This window comes from Psittacula echo, assembly GCF_963264785.1.
Source record: "Psittacula echo genome assembly, chromosome: 4".
Lineage (NCBI taxonomy): Eukaryota > Metazoa > Chordata > Aves > Psittaciformes > Psittacidae > Psittacula > Psittacula echo.
Window position 1 is genome coordinate 10,953,596 of NC_137738.1, and position 16,073 is coordinate 10,969,668.

Consider the following 16,073-nt stretch of genomic DNA (forward strand, 5'->3'; position numbering starts at 1 on the left):
TTGGAGCCGTGACGTGAGCAGCTGGTGCGGCTCGTCTAGTTGCTTTACATCCCACCCATTCTTCTCATGTTTGCTAATAAGAACTTTTTGCCTTTCTCTACAACTTCCAGAGAAAAGAACAGCAGCAGCTGTACATTCCGCACTGCCAGCAGCGTTGTGTAACTAATACACCCATCTGATCCTAGAGGACAACTTCAGCTCAGCATCCTGCTGAGATGACAGTTATACTCCTTTCAACCCCCTGCAAAATCCTAAGTCTGTGCCAGCCACAGGCAACTGCTGAATGCCAGCACCAAATCCCTCCTCATAGCACTTGGCATTTGAGGTCCTACCTTTTCCAGGTGTGTCCTCAAGCGAAGGATAATTGTTCCACTGGCAGTGATGCCTGCTGCTTTTAGATAGTGTATGTTATCTCTACCTATGTGTGAATTTATGTGCGCACGTACATGCACATATATATATGTCTTGCCTACGTAACCCCGAGAGCTAATGCTAACCTATCAAGCACTGGGGTAGAAGCAGGAGGTGGGTTAAAAAAGCATACTGAGTAATGCCAGAAAATTTCTGAAGAGCCCAATGCAAAATATTCCACAGAAGACATGAAAGAACAGGTCAGCCTGTCATGCAGACTACCGTTTGACTCACCTATCGCTTCAATGAACAGCAGCTTCCTTGTTTAATTAGCCATTTGGTTAGTCAAAGTACAAAACACCACGTCTCTCCAAATATCACCAACAAGGAAGATGCATTCAACCGTGTCTTAATACGTTTTAACAAGGTTTCTGCTTTCAGGTAAGACAAAACACAGAAAGGAAAAACCCTCAAAACTCCCACATTTTCTCACACCAGATGGGGCCATAACAGTCTCTCAACTTTGTTAATAACTAAATCACAATGATTTCTAAAAGAAACATTTATGTGAGTTTGAGGGAAGTATAAATCCTATGACAGAGTTATATGAGAAACCCCCAGGCTTTTGTATCACAAGGATAGCAAAAGGCTCAAGAGGATTTTTCTTTTCAGCACCATTAAAGACATTGTATGGGTCACGTACCCTATGTGCAATACAACATGTTTTATTTGCCGTACAAATTTAAGGAGAGAGCTTTCTGGAGGCAAGCATGCTTCCCCCTCATTATATATACATTAGCCAATTCCACATTCTCTGTTTGTAGTGGCACCTTGTTCCACCTCAGGCAATGAGGAGATAAAAGCAGCATGGAGAGGGTAGGGAAAAGGACAGCATGTGCATGCTAAGCCACATGAGAACAACGGTGGAAGAAACATAACGGGAAATACCTCAGAGGGATATGAAGGAGCAGTAAGGGCAGGAGAGCAAGGCAGCAGCTTTCTGAGTGGTAAAGGCACAGCAGTTAGTGAGGAAAAGCATAGACTATGCTGGAGACACTTTTATTCCTAAGCCACGTGTCAACAGCAGGCAGTAAAGAAGTTTGATCTAGATGAACCAGAGGAAACTGTCCTTCCCTTACTCATCAAATTAGTGTATTTGGTTAAATTATGGGGACTCACTGCACCTTCCTCTCCCCTCACCCCTTTTGCACAACCTGACTATTCCCTATTGAATCCATTGTTACCTGAACTTCTGACACCGCTCAGGTTTCTTACTTGGTAATGAACAAACACTGACAGTAACTGCACAGTCAGGAAGTTAATTTTACTGACTTACATTGTTCCTACAAGCTTCTTCACACTGTCAAAGTGTTACAATACTGAGTCACCACCTCTTTTCCAGCTCAGTAACTTGCTAATGTCCCCATCCTCAGTTGACCTTTTGTAGGAAGTAAACCTGACCAACCTAAGGCAGGAGATAAGCAAACACACGCACGTCACCATGACTTGATGTCACATGAAACGAGTTTCAGTTATATAACAGTGTGTTTCACCCCTCAAAATTAGGTTTCATTTTGAATGCAAATACTACGTGACTTGGTCCATTCACATTCACTTCCAGCAAAGTGGAAGTGAATCTTCTCCAGCAAAGTCTCTCTCTCCTGGTCAAGGCAAGCATACAGCTGAGTGACTGGCAGCCATCAGCAGAGACTTGACTGAGAAAATACAGAGCTAAAAGTTTAATCCATCACAGCTCGAGAGAAAAAGACAAATTCTATAGTGGAGGGCAGCAGCAGACCCTCATCAATATCAGATACACGTATGTCCTGAGCTGTAGAGTACTTTCTGTATGGGACAAGAGAGACCTTTTACGTATGAACAGCTCAGAAACTTCCAAGAAAAACAGCCATTCTTCCACGAATGAAACATCATTTTAAAAAAATATTATATTAATATTAATTATATTTAATTGGGTTTGTGCTCTTTCTGTTTCAGAATTTCTAAAATGTTAAGTGTTTAGTCTTTAAAATTGCCTAAATATTGCACCATGAGACCAACCTGTCCAACAAAAAGTATCCATTAAAACATCCCTGTTTCACAAACAGAAAGGAATAAAGAGTGAAAACAGATTAAAATTTTCAGTTCAGATTCTGGCAAAAAGAAAAACCTCATTATACCCTAAGCTTCCTCTCTTCATTTTACTTCCCATTGTTTTTGACAAGATCTACACTTCAAGGTAAAAAGAGTCCTTGAGGAAGTACGCCTTCCAAAGACTAAGAAAAGAGACTGAAAAGTAAATCAAATCGTGCAATGTTTGCGAGACACCTAAAGAAAGTCTAGAAAAACTGTCAAGCTTGGTTGTGATCTGCCCTGGTGATAAAGAATCCAAAGGAAAGGGACTCTCTTCAGACAGGGCAAGGAACCATTTTCCTGGCCATTTAGTATACACATTTATGATTAGCACAACTTAATGATTAACATATACCCTCTTCCTGTAAACATGGGCCAAGCGTGGGTCTCCCATACCTGTAGCAGTCAGCTGCTGCAGCTTGCACAACAGAAACCTTGCTTTCCTCCCCTATTCATTGCACTCAGGAAGGGCACCAAGGTGGCCTGCGGAGATTTACAATCAAAGGCTTCCTGGCCTGACCCTTGATCAGCTCTGAGGATTTCACAAATAAGCACCAAAGAGATTCCGTATATAGCTGTAGAAATACCAGTGCAGCCCTTAAATGGCAGAACTATCTAGAAGATGAAAGTGATTTTTTCCTACAATATGAGCAATACTTGCCAAAACGTGATGATTTCTATGGGGTCTTTCATTGTCAGTTTTCACTGGAAAAGGAGTTACTAAATTCTTAAAGCCAAAAATCTCAACTTATAAAACTAAAGAAAACAAGGCAAATCAGTCTTAAGGAGGTTTCAAAACGTTAATCCCACTTTCAGACCAGCTTTAGGCATTGGCAGGAAAGCAGAGGAGCCTGACCTTCAGCAAATACAGTCAGCTTGCAGTTCTCTTCCAGAAAACCAGTCCCCGAAGCCATCACTTGCACCTCATGGGTCAGCTTGTACCACAGAGTATACAAGCGCATGGGATCACACAACAGGAATAACCAGGAAAACGGCTGCTCCAGCAGGCAAATACATGGAAAGGGACATGGATTGTTGTCCAGGCACACAGGGACACACTCATCTCTGGATGTCCCCCCCAAACCCATGAGAAATAACCACATTTAATTCACCTCTGCTTACGCAACGCTGGGCTCCTCCCGTCTGCAAATAGCTGGGAAAGGGCAGGCGTCTGCCACACAGTGGGACTGCTTCCAACACTGTCTCTTGCCACATTTCACATCCCCGCTGGATCAGCTCAAGGGAAAAAAGCCGTTTGGAGGGAGATATTGTAGGAAGAACTCCCTGCTCTGTCCCACATGCTCAGTGTGAAGAGGCGAGGCCTGCAGCGGGGTGTTACCGCTGATGGTCGGCCCCAGGGACACGCAACTGGGCGCAGATGGAAAACCCATGCAGGCTTTGGCCCCAGTGCTGCAGCCTTCGCTCGGCAGCTGTCCTGTCAGCCCTAATTGCTGGAGGAATAAAGGAGTGGAGGAATAAAGGAGTGCAGACAGCTAATTTGCCTGTCTCATCTGCTTACATGGTGAACTCCCCTGGGCACAGCCAGCCTTATCTCTGCGAGCACCTGAGAACTGAGGGGCAGCAGCAGCGCAGCCGAGTCACTGGGGAAGGGCTTGGGGAAGGGCTGGGGTCCCAGCTCGGGTTGGCGGCGTTCAGAAACAGCTCAGTCCCTGTTAAATTTGCACCTGAAGGGGTTTATTTTACAGTGAGGTGAGAAAGGGAATAAAATGGCGGCCGGGCTGCAAACTCCCGCCTCGGCCCCCAGGGGGCGCCGTGGCGCCTCTCCCGCCTCAAGATGGCGCCGCGCTGCGCGGCTTCACCCGCCGGGGAGAACGGGCGGTGCCTGCCAGGCCCCGCCGGCTTCCGGCGCCGGCCCATTTCCTGTAGGGCAGCTCTTAACCGCCGCCCGCCGCGCTCGGAGGGCGCTGCCGCCACCGCCCGCCCCGCCTCCGCGGCATGCCCACGCCGGGAGCCGGCGGCGTGAAGGGAAGGCGGCGTGCGCCGCTCAGCCGAGGCTGCGAGGAGCAGCGGCGCTTTTAGCCTCTCGCGGCGATCTTCTCCCCGCTGAGACCGCCCGTGTGCGGGTCGCGTAACGGGAGGCGGCCCTCGCGGGTGGGCGTTGGAGGGGAGCGAGGCCTGCCAGGTCACCCCGCCGCTCCCAGACGGAGCGGGCATGCGGGAATAGCCCGCCCCGCAGCCAGCCCAGCCAGCGGCAGTTCTCCCCTCAGGCCCGCCGCCCCCCGGCCCAGTATTGGTGGTCGCTGCGGAGCTGGCTTCAAGCGGCCCCAAGATGTTCAGCTGGTTGGGCACCGATGACCGCCGGAGGAAGGACCCCGAGGTGTTCCAGACGGTCAGCGAGGGCCTGAAAAAGCTCTACAAAACCAAGTTGCTCCCTCTGGAAGAGCACTACAAGTTCCATGAGTTCCACTCACCTGCGCTGGAGGATGCCGATTTCGACAACAAGCCCATGGTGCTCCTCGTGGGGCAGTACTCCACTGGGAAGACCACCTTCATCAGGTAAATTGCTACCTCCTTTCCTCCAGTGTGCCTGCACCCTTAGTGCCCGTGGGCTGTGGTGAGGCTGCTCTCCTACCCGTATTACATCCCGATCCTTCTGTTCTCCCCTTCGCGCCCCCGGTGCCCATTAACAGCTTTCCATTGGGAAGCCACCTCCACTCAAAAGCTCTGGGAGTGCTTCTTCGCTAGGACAGGGTGGTGTGAGATGTCCCATGGAACACAGACGTGGCAAATGTGAGGCAGGAATGCAGGCAGAACACTTGTGTGGAGACGTGAGTCACTTGGGGCCCTCTTGTCCGTTCAAAGTGCAAAGGCTGCGGGAAGCCTGGTGCAGGGTATCCCTGAGACTGCTCCGGTCAGGGTAAACCCCTTCTGACAGCCATTGTTTTCACGTTTTGGGTGGTGCGACTGCCTATGGCCCAGGGTACCCAGGAAGTGACCTCTTGGGTCTGTCTTTCTCTGCACCGTGCCCAGAGGCAAGGTGCAGAACCTAGCTTGAGTAGCATGTGTGCGCAAAAGAGACTTGCCCATCTTCAGGACTCCAACAGTAAGCTCTGTTTTAACTCTATCCTTGCGCTGCTGAGATGCTGGGAGCAGTAGGTTCATTCCTGACTGTAAAGAAAGGGCAGCTGCCAGCAGCAGCTTGATATGAAGCTGTGGGAGAGAGGGTTAAACTTTTCCAGCCGGACTTGGTTGCAGGGATCTCTGTTCTGCCATGCTTCTAGTTCAACTTGCAGCAGCTTTTCTCTCGGGATCATAGCTGAAGCTGTGCTGTCTGTGTTTCCTATGTGATTCATAAGCTTAGCTTTAAATTCCAGCCTTTTTCTGGTGTGGTTGTGTTGAAATCTGTGGAATTACCCCAGTGTAAATCTGGACGCAAGCCACAAGCAGCCAGATCTTTGTTCTACCAGTATTTCTTGGTGGAGAAGGGAGCTGTGAAGAGTAGAGAGAGGTGAATCAAATGGACCGTACCTGTTAAGGGGTGACCTTGAGAAATGCAGGGGGGAAAAGTGGGCTGTCTGCTGTAATATTCCTGCTGCTTAATGTCCTGGCCAGGAGCCAAGAAAAGAATGCACTTCTGTTACATTGTCACACACCTGGCAAACAAAGTTTAAGAGTAAAAAGGCTTTTCTCATGTGAGCAAGTCAGGTAGATGGTAAAGAGGCATGAGAGGGGCTAGCTAGCATAGCTGTCTGGTTCCACCCCAGATCTTTGTTCTGTGACTTGGTACCAGACTTGTTTGAAAGGCGTTTTCTGTCCTCTGGGTTACTGACATGCAGAGCAGAACCTCCCCTGAACATGAGGAGGCTGCTGAATATCCGTTTCTGAGGTTGCTGGCTGTGCAGCTAGAGCATCTCTTCCAAATGCTTCTGCCTGGATTGCCAGCATCAGCATTTCTCTGCAGTCTCACCTACATGCTGTTGTTAGCAGAGACTTCCTGCCTTTATCCCCTCTGTTCAGTAAAGCCCTTTTTCTGTAAGCCTGAGAGCCTTCTGCAAGAAGTTCAGGTGTCTGAGGCATGTTGCAGGCATCCCACTCATGTGGCATGGGCCACAACCCCTTTGCTCTGCTGTCAGCAAGCTTATCTGAGTCTCTGACCACTGCATTTCTTTCATGCTTGTGTCTTTTTCTCTCAGCCTTCTCTGTGCACAGGGCTGGGATGAGCCTACCCAGAGACTATGGTCAAGCAGAAATGACCAGGAACTTCCACTTCACAGGGCTGCAAAATAGACCTGAGGTGGCCTTATAGGAAGGCAGAGCTGCCTTCTGTGTAAAATTGTGCATAAGAAGGTGAAAGTTGAGAACCCCAGGGCCTCTAATAGTAGGAGGCATGTGAGGGTCTGTTACTTCACTGTGTTCCCAACCAAAGGCAAGAGCTGCCAGAAAACTGAGTACTGCTTGTGATAGGCTTTCAGTGTGAACTCACAGGCACTGGTCACTAGAGAACTGGGATAAGCACCAGATTAGCATCCAGAGTTATTGTGGGAAGGCAAGTGGGAGCTAAAACAGAGCAGGGAGGAGTTAAAGGGGCCTGGGGGAGGAAGTGGGAGGGGAGACAACCATTATATCTGGGCAGTAGAGTAAAGCAAGAAACAGCCTCTGGACATCTCTTCCATGATCTTGTCAGAATGGGCGATAATTAGTATTATCCTTATGTACCCATTTCACTCTTGCATTGCATCCTGCTTGTACTGCCATGCAATTCAGGGAAATGACTTAGTGTCACTAAGCACTCGTGTAGAATGAACTCAGGCCCAGTTCACTGTTAAAAAGGGATCTTAGTCACCTACCTGAGGTGTGTTTGTCTCCCAGCCATCTTTCCTTGTTCTTGAGAAATTTGATGTGAAACAAGGAAGAAATGCAAGGCTTTGAAGCACCAAAGCTGCAGCATGTTGCAGTGAGGCTGCTCTCTTGTCAGAAGCTGATGGCAGAAAAAAGGCAGTCAAGGTCAGCAGTGAGAAACATTCCTAGAGGCTGAGGTGGGAAGGAAGAAGGTGAGTTGTGTGGAGGCAAAGCCAGTGGGGCTAGAACAGAGCAGCAGCTTATCTTCAGTGGAACCAGGCTCTTGGTTCTCCCCTGCTTTCAGGTACACAGAGGATTGAGCCTTATTTTGCTATGTGGAAGATGTACCGTCATTAACTGCAGCTTTTCTATTCCTGCATTTTCTTCTCTTCTTGCTCACTCTTATTTCTCTCCTCGGCATAAATTTGGCTGAGGCTTTTCTGCAGTGCCAGGGTCTGAAAGACCATGATGGTGAGGACAAGGTAACACTTCTACCTGAGAATATCTGACATCCACAGCAGGATGTCACTGAAGCCTGCCTTTATGATGTTATTGCTTTTTATGTTTCCTGTAAGAGGGTGGGAGTGCAGGACAGAACATTAGTCTCCTAATTAAGTTAGATTCTGTGATCTTGTCTAGAAATAATCATGGCTTCTGTCCAGCTATCCTGCTAATAAAATGAACAAGCCTGCCAGAGCCCTACTAGCTGTCACCATGGCTTGCTTTTCTGGTGTAGCCACCCCTTCTTGCTCCAGCTAATCATTTACATGTCCTAGCCTCTCCAGACTGTTTGTTACAGGCTATATGCAGAGCTCTGGTATGACCTCTCCCTGTGGCCCTGAACCTTTCATCTCTGCCTGCACCAGGCAGTTGTCACCATTTCCTCCTGCTCTGCCCCCTTTCTTCCCTTTCCCACTCTGCATCACCTCTGCTACCACACACAGCAGCATCCTGCATGGCTCCTGCATGACTCATCACAGGCAGGCAGCCCCTTCTCCCACATCCTGCGGCATTCCTGCCCAGAGAGCCTGGCATCTACTCCCCTGGCTTCAATGCTGCTCAAAACCCACCTGAGGTATCCTAAGCCAGGCTGCCACTACAGCTTTCCTACCCTTGTCCCTCAGCAGGAGCAGGGGCAGGCCCGAATGAGGAAAACAATGTGATGCTCCCAGTTACATACTAACTCCACACACTTCTCCAAAAAGCAGATTGGTCATTAAGGAAAGAAACATTCACCTCTTGGCCTGGCAGTCTCTGCAGGCTTCCCCAGCCGGGCTGCAGGTCACTCCCACAGGCCCTAAATATGCCCAGCAGGTCAGAGTAAGGCATGCTGCACTGGCAGGGGAAATTGCTTGCTGCTCATCGGTGTTTTCCATAGATATTGTTTGCTCTTCTCTCCCAGAAATCCCCACAAATGTGACAATTGCATGTGTTCTCTAGCTTGCTTCTGCTAGCAGAGGCAGACTGTGTCACTGCCTAGCAGAAGTGCCTTCCCCCCCCAGACAGTGTCAATAAATCCCCTTGTATTTGTCCTGTGTACAATGAGATTCTTGTGCTGCAGACACCCTGCTGCACAATGTACCCAAGACTCCCAGAGAAGCCTTACTTAAAATAGATGCTATGATACTAGGCAGTGTGGATCTTCATCTCTCTGATTTCATACCACTTGTTGCACATTAAGTCAATTAATATTGGCTTGTAGCTACTTCTGTATGAGTGCTTTTGGTTTTTGTTTTTAAATCTTGTACAAGAAAACCACATAAATGCTTTGAAACACAGCTAAGTGGAGCTGTGATAAAATGCTCTTGAGCAGCCTTTCTGGAGGAGGAGCACTGCTATTACATGCAGGTCTTTAGCTTAGACTGTCATTTATAGAAAAGCTTCTGAAAAGCAACCCCCCGGGGTTTTTTGTCCTGTTGCTCAACAGCTATCATATTACATGTGCATCTCGAACTTGTAGGAAAACAAGCAGGTTACTGTTTATGGCAAGGCTATGACCTGGAATTGGGAGTGTTTCCCAAAAGCCCTCCACTTGTTGCATCTGACAGTTTTTATATAAACCTGTTTCTTTTCTCTCTAGTATTTGAAAGAGAACTCATTTTTACTTCTGTGGATTCAGTGAATGCCCATCTGTATATAGCTCTTAAATATGTTATGTCAGACCAAAAGCAAAGTACAAAGCAGGAGCAGAGGAAAGCCAATGACAGTGACTAGCATTGCAGCGATGTCCAGCAGGGCTAACATTTCTTAATTGCCATCCAGGAGGCATGAGTTAGGTCCCAGAGTCTGGCCAAGTGGCTTCTAACCTAGCAAATAGTTGTTTCAGTGTAAAAAGCCTTCCAGGGAATAGAGGCAAGAACATTTATATGATAGTGTACAGAGCCTGTGGTGGGAGAAAAGCGTCTCCTCCTTGTTCTCCGCTGCTTTAACCTAGGGAAAAGTTACTGTAGCTGCCAGGAAGGTGTATTCTGATCACCAGCCAGGGAGGTGGCACATACCAGATTAGCTGCTGCCTGCTTTTGTTAAATAATGACCTACTTCTGTAGGAAAGTTCAAGGAACCCCTGTGTAGGATTTTGGTAGATAGGATGTATCCACCCTAGTATAGGACGTCAGAGTGCTGTTCCCTTCCTGGACTCCTTCCTGGATTGTTTGAGTTTTTTGGGAACTGCATGTCAGAGTTGTTCCCATTAACAGAAGTCACTTCTGGTGGTGTTCTGGTGAGCAGAGGGCTTGGAAAACATTTTGGATGAAAGGCACAAAAAAGACATGATAAAATGTATCCCATAAAGGAAGTGGTCATCTTCTAGGGGAAATATGGATACCATTGGCTGTAGGAGGAGTAACTTCACCATTCCCTTCACTAATGTGTACCAAGCCAGATAAGTAGCAGTGATTTGCAGTATGTTGTGGATGGTTGGTTTGGTTGGTTTACCTCTAGATCCAGTTAATCTGGACTTGCCCATTGGGAGCTGAAGATGCATTTGCTGATACAGTGTCACTAAATAGCCCTGGTGAACAAGCACAATTTTTTGTTGTTCTTAAGCACTGATGGTGATTACCTCTGTAAAATAATGGTGAAATCAGGAAGCCCCAGAAAGTTACCACAAGCTTACATGCCAGTAGGAACCTCCCCTCTCTAGTAAGACTCACCTGCGTGAACATTACTGGTCTCAATCATGAAAAACCCTTCTACCATTTACTTTTTTCCCCCCACCCCCTGAATGTACTTTTATCATCACAGCAATTCTATATCTTTCTACCTACTAAAGATTAGGTTAAAGCAATGGAAGTGTCAGCTCACTGCTGACAACAAGCAACAGAGTAGAATATGAACTTTGATAACCTGGCAATCATTATGGTTTTTCATGTAACAACCCGGAGCTTATCACCAGGTCAGGTGGTCCAACACCATCCAGTGCTGAGGCCTACCTTTTTTAAGCCATATGCACACAGTGGTCTTAGTTTTCATGACAGGACCAGCATGTGAGATATTTTCTGCACCCACAGACATAGACCTGGCCTCAGTGATGGCATTTGGTTCCTTCATGAGCCAAAGGGAACTGCCCCCATGCACACCACTGACACACCCTGAACTTGGCAGGGTAAGTCAGGATGTGCTGCCAGCATCATATTCGCAGTCCTACAGCACCATTCCCTGAAATTTGCCAAACTGTACCTTCAAAGAAGCTGCCAGAGGCTGAGGAAATCATAAGGGATGCTGTACTCTACTGCTCTGTTGAGGCTGATAACAAACATTGGGATATACTCTGCCACCCACATGCATATGCTCAGTGTGCTTGAGCAGTCTGTAATGCAGATGCATTGCAGAAGCACACAAGAAGGGACACTTGAGTCTTCAACAGTCAAGTACAGGAGAAGCTGGCATATAAGCAACTGATTTGAATGGGGGGCTAAGCACATTAGTTGGATGAGTCAGCTGAAATGAGCAGCAATGGAGTAATTGCTATGGGCACTGAAGGCCAGTAAGGTTTCAGGATTAACTCTGTGATTGCAGTGAACTGCTGGTTTTACTTTGCTGTGCTAAGTCTGTTCCAAATGTCTCAAGAATTAAAATAACACAGAATGATCAAACATGATGAGACTCTCTTACCAGCAGCTATAATCATCTCAATTTCTTAATCCATCTGAAGTAAGGAAGCTTTAAACGGGGAGGTCCTGAGTAGAAAAGCTACCATGACATTTATCAAACAATTCAGTGACAGTGCTAAAAATAGCCTCAGAAGTATCCATACTCTGGAGCTTTGGAATTACACTGCAATCCTCAGTGCAACTCATTTAGGCCTTAGGCAGTTCATGTCTCATGCCCACACCCTGTTTTTTCACCTACAGGTACCTGCTGGAGCAGGATTTCCCAGGGATGAGGATTGGACCAGAGCCTACAACTGACTCCTTTATAGCAGTTATGCAAGGAGATGTGGAAGGAATTGTTCCTGGAAATGCATTGGTGGTGGATCCCAAAAAACCATTCAGGAAACTCAACGCCTTCGGCAACGCCTTTTTGAACAGGTCAGTACTCAAGAACTTAGTTGTTCTGGAGAATAAATCTAGAACCTAATGAGCAGCATAGCAAGCAATTTAAAGGGGTAAGGTGTTACACTATTCCTTTTCTCCCATCTGCATAGCTGATGCAAAGCCATTCCAGTACTACCAGGTGCACTTAAGTAACTCACTGCAGATTAACAAATTCAAGTGAGAAAACCCTTCATTTTACTTGAACAAACAAAACAAACTATCACACAGCCTGTTAAGCTCATCCTATAGGAGTCTAGAGGTAAATCTCATTAGTACACTTTGTTCTACCTTACTTACATGTTCCTAGCTTCTTCTACTCTGCAGTCAGTTCAGTTCCCTGAAACTAAATAGTCCCAACGAGTCGTAGCCACTGAAGTCAGTAAAGAAGTGGAATTGGCACAAAAAATTCACATCTTTGCTTTTTTTAATTTTTAAACATTGCTTGAATGTCACCTTTGGAACAAACCTAGGCTCTCCCTGTTCTGATGCCTTATGCATATAACCTGAGGTGCAAGCTGACCTCAGCTCTACTGTCTTTCCTGTGAAAAACCAAACCCATAGCAGGGGCTTGGCCTGTAGCTCTGCAACGTGATGAATGTAACCTTTGCATCCCTTAGACTTACTGGAACCATACTGAGTTTTGGATCTAGGCCTTGCAGGAAGCCAGCAGCACACACCCATATCCTAGATGAGCATGAGCTGTCCTACAGCAGGCAGATGGGAACAAACTGACTACGCCCCTCATCAACACTTTCCCTGCTAACACAGTGTGGGAGACATGGCAAACATGGCAGCTGCTCAGCCAAACAAGCTGGAAAGCTGGGCTTTGGCTCCTTTTCTAACTTCGAAGCTTAGAGTCTATTCAGAGATTGCAGCATCTCCAACCAGCATTGACCACAGGAGTGTTACAGGCTGCAGTAAGGCAGGGAAGGAACCTGCAGAGAAGGCTGAGTCTTCTCTCATCTTTACAAGAGAAGAGGGAGCTAGCTGGAGTCACTACTATGCAGAGAACCCCACAGTGCCTCAGGAAGCAATCTCTGATCACTCCACAGGCTCATAATTCAAATACATGAACATGGTTTTGCACTATTCAGACTTTTTCAGTATTTTATAGGACCCAGAACATCTGTATCTGGCCAACAGTTAGGTCAGGTGGCTGCCTCCTCCCTACATCAGGGAAGGAATGCGGTTTGCCCTAAGAAAGTAACAGGTCTGCTGCGTGGAGTGCAGAGACAGCAATTAAGAGAATGTAATTCAGAGCAGCTCTGCTGATAGCCAGGAACAGCCACAGCTGGCAGACAGTTCAGTGAGAGAAGAAGCAACATCAGGAGTAAGGAGGCCAGACATGGAAGGTAAAAAAAAAAAGGCAAACATTCCTGAATGGGACTGATCAATGGTGTCTGAATGCAATTTGCTCTTAATACAGCAAGCCTACATCCATCAGCCTAGTTCACTGTATCATGCTGTGGTCTTGTTACTCTCCTCCTCTTTCTTCTTCTGTGGGGACACAAGGACAGAGGAGCACAGCAGTGATTCAACACAAGTGCAGTCCTGCTTGCAATGCAGGGAGTAGCCACAACAGCTGATTAGCACCTTTTCTGCTGACAGATAGAAAAAGGGGGGGTGATAACAGTTTCTAAACTGGCAAAGGAAAACACACTAAGGGCCACCAGCTCAGCAGTGTGAACATCACAGTGAAGATGCAGATGGTAATACCCAGCTAATTAGAATCATAGAATAGTTAGGGTTGGAAAGGACCTTAAGATCAAGTTCCAACCCCCCTGCCATGGGCAGGGACACCTCACACTAAACCATGTCACCCAAGGCTCTGTCCAGCCTGACCTTGAACACTGCCAGGGATGGAGCATTCACAACTTCCCTGAGCAACCCATTCCAGTGCCTCACCACCCTTACAATAAAGAACTTCTTCCTTATATCCAATCTAAACTTCCCCTGTTTAAGTTTGAACCCATTACTCCTTGTCCTATATCACTACAGTTCCCTAATGAAGAGTCCCTCCCCAGCATCCCTATAGCCCCCCTTCAGATACTGGAAGGCTGCTATGAGGTCTCCATGCAGCCTTCTCTTCTCCAGGCTGAACAGCCCCAACTTTCTCAGCCTATCTTCATATGGGGAGCGCTCCAGTCCTCTGATCATCCTCATGGCCCTCCTCTGGACTTGTTCTAACAGTTCCATGTCCTTTTTATGTTGAGGACACCAGAACTGCACACAGTACTCCAAGTGAGGTTAAGAAACTAAGTGCATGGAAGAATTGTCTGAGAATCAGAAATTTAGCAGATGTAGGACAGGGTGTGCTCACTGGATTAGATCAAGCCACCAAACTTAACTCCTGTTGTGGGCCTGGCTTCTTGGCAAGAGACAGTGCAAAAATGTGTCTGCTTTGCTCATATCTTTTTGCTGCTATGTGTATGCTAAGGCACTGACCTCAGCTAGAAGGCTGTGATCAGGAAATTTGGGGAAGGGAGATAATTGCCAGGAGCCACCCTTCTAAACTGAGATAAGAGAGCAACTGTGGGCAAATTTGCTTCACCCATGGGTGGTTAAAGGTAACAATTGACTATGGGCTCTGGTGGAAAGGAGCAGAGCAGCACAAGTCCATGGCATTCATACAGATCATGCTCATCTCAGCTGAGAGATGGCAGACCACAGCACTATGTCCTATGGGGTACAGAGCCTGCTGCTTCAGGGGAGGCTAAGTAGAGGAGCAGAGGGAGTGAGCATCCAGCCTCTGCTGCTACTCCCTTTCCTGGCAGGAGACTAGGATCTGCTGCCTTCCAGGAAGCAAGGGAAGAGTGGTACAGGCATGATTTGGCTAGGAGACAGTAGCTAATTGTGCTGCTCAGAGCCTGTCTCCTCCCTCCCTTCATTCCCAAGAGATGGAGTGTCTGCCCATATCTTCCTGGCTAAAGGCAGAGGTAGGGCTGACAAGCTGCCCAGGGGGAAAAGGAGAATAGCTCTGCAGTACCCTATCTTGTTTGCCTCTCCTTGCCCCAGGTGGTTCCTGGCTATGTGAGAAGAGCTTGTTTTCCTCACTCTAACCCTGGTGGCAATACCCCAGCTCTGGAGGGATCCCAGCAGAGAGATTACAGGTTGCACTTAATTATCAGGAGGACTTATTTGGCACCAAGGGCCTGGAGCAAAATCAGGAATCTTGGCCATTACCTCTGTATCACATTGGCTTTGTTGCAAGCTTCCTCCTACCCTTGTCTTGGGAAGCTAAGGTTGAGTCAGTCCTGCTTTTGTGTAGTCAACAGCAGGAGACATCATGGATAACAGGTTCCTCTTTCAGCCCCATCCTCTGCCTGCAAAGGTAGTGAAAGTCTAGTTGGGCACCACATTCTTCCCTTAATATGGCCCCAGAGATAATTAGGTCATGCTCCCTGAGGTCCTGCAGTTCTGCTTGGACAGCAGGAAGGCAGCAGGCTTAACCTTGCCAACAGAGCCAGAAAGCACTCACTCATGCTGGCCTCTGACCTTGTATCTGAAATCTCCCATGGAGTACTTTCCCTAGAGAAACTGGTAGAAAATCAGCTTGCCTGAGCCATTCAATACTAGACCATAAAGAATGCTCAGGTCCATAGCAATGGAGAGCAAACCTGGGCTGCCAGGACAGGGGAATAACATGACCTCTGGAGCCTTTTGTACTCTGCTGCTGTGCCTGGCAGTCAACAGGAGAATCAAGCCAGCCTGCTTCTACGTGAGGTGTTACACATTCAGAAATGCTCCTTGGTGCCACCTGCCAAGCTGCAGATACAGGACAGAGGCTGTAATATGTGGTCTGAAATAGCCGAATAGCTTATTAATCTAACCCATAATGATTCACTCTTGCAAGAATCTTCTTGGAGTCATACAAGCAGAAAAATTGGGGTGAGGTTGTAGCATAGCTTGGAGGGGTTCACAGATGCAAGGACTTCAGTAGAACTGGCCACTCAGAGTGCTGCAGGGCTCTGGCTGCCTTGACTGCATCTTTGTGCCAATCCCCATCCTGTGGTTCTGCTTCCTCCCACAGTAACATGTTTTTACGTCTGGATGTCACACCACCCTATTAATACACATATATACATACACACACAATTATAGCTGCCTGGAATGCCATCACAAAAAGACTATCCATGAAATGCTACCAGGAGCTATGTAAATGGTTTGGCTTTTACTGTCCTTTGCTGTTACCAGCAACTGAAATAGATGAGCTGCAACCCACTAAGAACAAGCACAAGTTACTCTTTATAGGCAGTG

General features: G+C 47.4%; 1 protein-coding gene across 1 annotated transcript in view; it reads left to right on the forward strand.

Annotated features, from left to right (window-relative positions):
• Positions 1 to 4,398: 4,398 nt before the first annotated feature.
• The window catches only part of EHD3 (EH domain containing 3), a 30,618-nt gene continuing 18,943 nt past the window's right edge, over positions 4,399 to 16,073 (forward strand). The window contains exons 1-2 of the mRNA XM_080616046.1: positions 4,399 to 4,998; positions 11,634 to 11,810. Coding sequence (XP_080472172.1) covers positions 4,772 to 4,998; positions 11,634 to 11,810 — 404 coding nt within the window. The 5' untranslated portion in view covers positions 4,399 to 4,771. The remainder of the gene's footprint in view (positions 4,999 to 11,633; positions 11,811 to 16,073) is intronic.